Below are 7109 nucleotides of genomic sequence, written 5' to 3'. Positions count from 1 at the left end.
ACCATTACATTGTTTATTTCTGGGCAAATTCTTAGAAAGCATGTGCCTGTAGTTGAACATCCCCTGTCGGACCCAGAACAGGGACAGCCGCTGCAGGCTCAGATCCTTTTGCCAGTAACGAATTCGACGACATCAACATTTCAACAGAACTGTCCCATCGCAACTTCTAGCGCTGCCTCGGAGTTCAAAGCGAACGGAGCCATAGCCTTGGAAATAACAAGGTAATTCTTCCAATAAAGCCCCAGTGACTTGTCCCAACGTGGGACATCGCCGGGATGGAGACCGGTCCGAACTCGGCACAATGGGGTCCGACGCGGGGGGGTCTCGGCCTTCGCTCTTCCGGTGTTGTCTTCACGTTCGACCGTTTCCAGTTTCCGGTGCCTTTAATCTTGGTGCACACAGCCACTTTCAACTGGGACATGAGGATAGGAAGATAGGCTGATAGTAGTTATAGGTACTGTCTGCCGCCCATGGTCTTACGAGGTCAAGCAAGCCAATTCAAAGTTGCGATTGGTCAATCACACTCAGCAGAAAGGCAGGCACTTTAAGTGTTTGTTCCTTCCGGAGAGCACTCCGCTGGCCCCCGGCATGGACTATCACGAGTGCCAAGTCGGGAACAACACAAGTACACAACAACCTAACAGCGACTCGCTAGTCGTTACATCGGGGCCGCGCCAGCATGGCCCAGCAGCAACAAAGGGAAATTTCAAAAATTCCAGAAACACCAAGAGAAAGCCCTCTGTAGGAGCTACAGTTGCACGGAAACCAACACTGTGCCGTATCTCTGCACAACGGCCAACAATTACCGCCGAATCCCAATTCGTCAAAGATATCTGGAGAACTGGGTAATTTGGGTGCTGGTGGGTGGAAAGACCAAAATCCACTCTGGGTCTACTGTGGTAGAGTCCAATATGGGTCTGTATCTTGCGGTCGTTGGTGCAACATCACACGAGAAAAAAAAGATCTAATGCTAACCTTGCCAAGACCAGATCAAGATCCCTACACATCTCAATGAAGTGGAAGAGCACCCCATCAAGACCCCTGTTTCGGACGTGCGGTCACACGTCCGCCTCTCTCTCCAGTCTTGACTCATCACTTCGACATTGTTCACTAAACTCTGCTCTGAGTTGTCCACACATTACTGGATCTACAAGTACAGATCAATGCTGGTTTGTTTGTTACCCCGAGGCTTGCGACCTCCTCGGACAAGGGAAAAGACAAGAAATTCCGGAGCCCCCATTGATTCAAACATTGATTCAAACAACCCCAAAGCCAGGTCAAAGAACAACAATCGATCGTGTCCCGCACACATGCACCAAGACCTGACTCCATTCATAGCGGGCAATAGCCAACTGGATGCTATTCACGCCAGCAGTCTCGCCTAGCTATCCTGAAAGTGGTAAAAAAGTCCTCTGCAAGGACCACGCTAACGAACAAACTAGGGGTGGTCTGTACATGGGACTGGAGCAGTTGGGCTATGGACAGTGGACAAGCCATAACCCATGGTGTAGTGCCAAGTGGGTGCCCCAACAGGAGTCGATAATCATGTGAAGAGATTGGTTATCATGATCTGCTCATGTCGGTCACCCACAGGCTCGAGCCAGGACCACTTTTTCACTTTTCAGTGGTGGTGTTCTGGGCCCACGGCCTGGTGCTGCTGGTGCTGAGGGACCTCGGCCTGGACATAGCGCGGAGATTGGAATGTGTGACTTGCTGCTTCGCTGGCGGTGATGCTGCTGGTGCTGCTGTGCTCGGCGGTTTTAAGCAATTCGAAGGCGTAGACTGGGGGTCCTCCATCATTTCAAGAGGCCCTGGAAGGGTGCGAGGGGGTGGTGGTCGACCCCTGAGATATTTGTTGACCAGTCGATTTCTTTCTCCTCGACCGTGTAGGGCTAGCGTGGTTTTTGCCAAAGTTGGCAAAGTTGGGCAGCACGACAAGCCAGCTAACCCTGGGTCCATCTAACGGCGAGCCGTGACTCGTCCAAAGGCGGCTGCTGACCTGCTGGCATTCCCGCTGTTACAGCCCTACGGCCGCCTGCCCAGAGGTACGTATGTACAGCCTACAACCAGCAAGTAAGCAATTCACGGTGGGTGAGAAATCCGGGGAATAAGCTATGGCAGGCAGGGATTGTCGGTTTTGTCATTGTTTGGCATCGAACCCTTTCCCTGGTATTCGTCTCGCAAAAGATGAAAGCGACGAAAGCGATGAGAAAAGAAACCAACACTTCGTTTCGCACGCTTCAGGCTCATTCTCCTCACCGCTAGTGGACTGATAACCAGTCAAAAGCCATCTGTAAATGAGATGCAGCAAGCCCATCGCATTTTGCCCGAAATATCTCGTCGTGAGGGTGTCAAGATGCGAGGTTTGACAGGGGGATTCGGGTTAAATGGTAAAATTAGGCCGCGATATCTTGTTTTGTGGTCGATGTGGTGGTCCTTTATTTAGCCCACAATCGGGTGGTAGGGTTCTTGTGGGTCTTTTTCTCGAAATATGGCAGCCTGGATACAGACCCACCGGGTTAAACCGCTTTCTGACAGCTCCGTTTGTGGAAGACTCCACTAAAAGTCCACCGTTGGAGCGGCTTGCGCACCGTTCCTTTCCTAGCGTCACCGTCTCTGAACCCCATTGACCCCACAGATGCCCGCACTGCCCGCACCGGACGGGGCCCGCCCATCAATCCACGGCATGGATACGCCATGCCCTGGACCTCGTCGAGTCGTCGCCATCCACTTCCCCTTCTGTCTTTTTCAATTACAATCTCCAACAAGTCACATCCGAGTCCCACTCACCACCACTGGGAACATTGGGACATCGTACCCCAACTCGTAAAACCACCCACCAGCGAGCCAGCCCTTTTGATTGACGCGGGATTCACATCGGACAAGTCTTCCATTCATTCACCCCATCATTCACCCCCCCTGGACGCCTTCGCCCTTTGCGTGACATCTCAGTGGTATGGTTGCCATGTCCATCTTTCATATCGATTTCACTCATCTTTCCGGAATCCGATGTAAATTACAGCTAAGCCCTGCTTCACAGACTACCTAGACTTACTATGTACTACAACGGTACCTACGAGAGAGACTAGGAGCCGAGGCTCCCATGTACCACCATGACCGAGATCCCCGCACGATGGTCGGTTTCAACATGATAATTGCTTCATGGCTTGCGAGACATGCTGCCGCTCGCAATCTTGCAACAGAACAGGAAGACTGGGAGGCAGGAGGGTCAAGAGCTCAGTCGATCTGGTGCACCCATCCCTGATAGGCACTGGACCAGTTGGTAAGGGGGGGGACAATGGGACAGAGGGGGACCCCAAACCCCGTCCCCTTCTCCGACCCTCGCCGGCGCGCGAGCCTTTGTGATTCTGGAGGTTGGCTTAGGGTCCAATCGCGTACCCAAAGGTGCGCTGCAGAGTTCTCTGGACACAGGGATTCATGGCCGTCCCAACCACTGCAGTGTCTCTTCATGCAGGCTCTTGGCCCAGCCTACTGCACCGTTCTGCAAGACCCAGAGACCAGAGGACTCAGCCCAAGGCTGCTGCAGGGTCAAGGGTGCCAGCCATGAGGTACCGTTGTGGACGGATGTTCAAGAGAAGCAGACTGCCAGAAGCACCCAATGTACAGTCTACTACGGGGCTGTGTAGGAATGGGTACAAGATGTAACACCAAGTATCTCTTGTATCTCCGTACCTCTCTGCACACCCTTCTCCTCTTCGGCGATTCTGGATATATAACACGATAGCCGCCTCCCCCTTCCCTCTTCGAGTTGCTATCTCACCACAGTGCCTCTTACCTCTACCATCAAGACCATCAACAACATACACGCACATGTCTGTATATCTTCAGAGTCAAGGGCTTGAACCTTACCCATCAACCATGTTCACCATGCAACAACACCACTACGCCTACCAGGCGCAACAACCTCAACCACCCCGCCAGTATTCCGGCCACGGAACAAGCAGTGCCTTCAGCAGCTCGGCAAACCCTGATGAGGACTGGACAAAGATCTCAGATCTGGCTGAGCGCAGGAGAATCCAGAACCGCATTGCCCAGCGCAACTACAGTATGTGATCAACAGGACCTGCAATCTTTGGTAACAGTTGGATGCTAATATTCACACTACAGGGAAGAAGCTCAAGAAGCGCCTGGAGGATCTCGAGAGGCGGGCCGGCACATCAGATGACTCCTCGTCGCCGGGAACAGAGAAGACTAGCCCAGCCAGCACCAAGACCACAAAACGCACCCAACAACAAACTGTAAAGCCCCAGAAACAGGCCTCAGTGTCGCAGCAAAAACAAGTCTCGGTTGCCAGGAGCCAGTTCACACCCCCGATGCACCCCGAAGACGAGTACGCCTTCAACGCTTCGTACGACGAGAGGGACCGATCGCATTCGCACTCGCCACCCATGTTCACCTACCCATCGTACCCTCCTCCCCCCGAGGAGATGCTCTACGCTCCCGTGCACTCGTACCGGCCAGTGACAACAGAGGCGGCCTATCCCGAGTACTACACAACTGCGCCAGTACCGGTGACGCTTCCCTCCATGACACATTTCAGTGACGCCATCAAGCGTGAGCCGGGCTACCCCGGCGCAGACGACGGTGTTTACATGAATTACGGCTATCTCCCGGGTGTCGATATGAATACCGGGGCTCCTTCACCATACGACAATATGCCTCACGTGAGTTCCTCCGTACGAAGCTATGTTGCTTCGGACCCTCATCACCATACCCTCAAGCGGGAACATCGTTGCTGATGATGGATGGCAATAGACTCCTCCTCTGCAACACCCATACGATCACTCGGCGAGCTGCTCCGACTCGGGCAGCTACGAGTACCCTACGACACCCTTGTCGATGCCTGGCTCCCCGGGCATGGGCTCACAGCATATGTGAAGCCTCTCTCTCCACTTGATGCCGGTTTTGGCCATTGCCAGTTGTGGTGATGGTGATCAAAGGCAAACTTCGTTCGCTTCTACCTTGTACAACTTTTTGGTGCTCACAGCCCATGTGGGAATTTTGAAGATCAGGAGCCTTGTAAAGCCAAGGGACAAAGCGGTTGGGCGGCCACTCTGCTTTTTCTTTTGTTTGATTTATTACGACTTAAGGACAGGCATAGCGCAGGTTTTTTCGGATATCATTTTTTTGGGATTCAAGCGTTCATGTGGGTTCGAAGTGCTCGAACACGCTTTACGAATAAATATTTCTGAAAGTTTTTCCATTTGTTTGAGTCAAGAGACATTGAATACCATTCCACTCAGTATTCCTCGTTTGTTCGAAATGGTGATTCCTAGCAGTTGAAAGCCTTGCTCGAATGGCCAATACCAATACCTACATAGTACTCCGCGGAGTGGACATAACCCCATAAATTCAAGGGTCTTACCAAAAGTCCACCAATCTGACGATAGCAGCGGCATACCAAAATCTGGTCTCGCTCCAAGACATTAGTTCAATCTCGTGATTGAGATCCCGGTAGCGTATCACATCAATAATGCTGTCCCAGCTGGCTTGTCCTGGCACGACCTGCTCTCCACTTGGACGGTAGAATCGGCACTGGATGATCGACGGGCGACCAGGCCAGGCCAGGCCATTCAATTTTCTTTCTCCAAGTTGCCCCCCACGTTGCTCACGCCAACTCCAAAGCAGCAAAAACAGACGATGGAGACTTGGGGGTAGGGCTGATGGGGTAATTAATAACTGACTGATAATAAGGCGATGTTAACCGCTCGGTTTATGGAGAACATTCAAAGATGAACAGCAAGTCTACAGTCTCTTTCCTGTTATTACACAATCGTCACAACAACCGTCGTCGTCATCAAACAACGGTGAGGAAAGCATAGTGCACAAAAACGCAAAAGCACACCACCGGCAATAACCACCATGGTGAGAGTGAGACGGGCAGGTCCGGACGGACCCGACGGGTAAGAAAAAGGCAGGGAAAGAATTAAGGATCTGACAAAGAACCTCGGTACCTTACCTACACTTCCTTTCTGGGACAAGCCATAGCCATCTTGACCACTTTGGGGAATCGTATCACTGGCTAGACACTGACAAAAGATCCTCAACTATACCAATTCTTAGCTAGCGTCGTTTATCGAATTTCCGTTTTAACTCGGCGTTTGACAGGCTCGACAGGACAGGACAGGCTGACGAAGCGAAAGACTACCAGGGGGTTAGTTCGAGTTTTTGGCAGAAAACGGACGAGCGAGGACAGGAACAAGCAAGCCACCGAAAGCGAAGTGAAGCGAGCGACATTCATAACATACGTATCCCTTCAGTAGTATCAGGCAACGAAGTCAACAGTGTGTTGCTTGGTGATGCTATACTGTCGTAGTGGCATCATTTCCCTGGATGGATGAGTGCTGGCTCAGTGCACACTGTAACTAGTGTAGTGTAAATGGAACAGAAACGGCATGGCAATGGATGGCATGGCATGGCATGGCACGTTCATCGATTTGTTGAAGCAAACCGCAGTTGTTGATCGGACGGCGGTGGTTTAAACGACATTTTGAAGGACACTAGTGGGAATGTAACATTACACTTTGTCCTTGATTCCGATCCCCTTCGGCGTTTGAGGTAGGTACCTTAACTTTGCTTCTTTCTTTTTGTTTTTCCTTTAGGACAGGAACTTCTTCTTTGCGTCTGTCTGTCTGTTTCTGCGCAGCTTGGCGAGAGTTCCAAAAGACAGGGCTCTCTCCTCTCCTCTCCTTCCTCTCTTCCAAGGCCCGAGAAGGCACAGTAGCGCGGCGGCGGCCGGCGGTAGCGGACGAGGTACTGTGTAGCGCTCGGCTGGTAGATAGGGCAGGCATTGCAATCCTTCGGCCGCCGGTGGTTCGGATCCCGCCTACGTACCCCCTTTTTTGCTCCCCGCCTTTCACGAAGAAGGCGGAAGCAACAAGTTTAGGGTATTTGGTCCAATCACATACGTCAATTCAAACCTTGATCGGTTGTTCTTCGAGGCTTATCTCTTTCTTCCGCGCAGCAGCGATCATGAATGATCGATCCTTACGCAGTAAGGACGATGATCTTTACAGACTGGAGATGACGAAGCCAAGTTGGGATAGCCCCAGCCTCAAGCTATATGAGCCCGAGTAGGTAGATGAGCC

General features: G+C 51.9%; 1 protein-coding gene across 1 annotated transcript; it reads left to right on the top strand.

Moving 5' to 3' along the window:
• Positions 1-3831: 3831 nt before the first annotated feature.
• B0H65DRAFT_427641 (uncharacterized protein) lies at positions 3832-4899 on the top strand (the record flags this gene model as incomplete). The annotated part of the gene is made up of 3 exons (XM_062824702.1): positions 3832-4066; positions 4129-4685; positions 4777-4899. The coding sequence occupies 3 exons, from the start codon at positions 3832-3834 to the stop codon at positions 4897-4899; spliced, it is 915 nt and encodes a 304-aa protein (XP_062680596.1).
• Between the last annotated feature and the right edge of the window lie 2210 nt (positions 4900-7109).

Source organism: Neurospora tetraspora (genome assembly GCF_033439725.1).
Source record: "Neurospora tetraspora strain CBS 560.94 chromosome Unknown B0H65scaffold_5, whole genome shotgun sequence".
In the NCBI taxonomy this organism is placed as follows: domain Eukaryota; kingdom Fungi; phylum Ascomycota; class Sordariomycetes; order Sordariales; family Sordariaceae; genus Neurospora; species Neurospora tetraspora.
The sequence above is the reverse complement of the archived record's forward strand: the minus strand, read 5'-3'. Positions and strand labels throughout refer to the sequence as shown.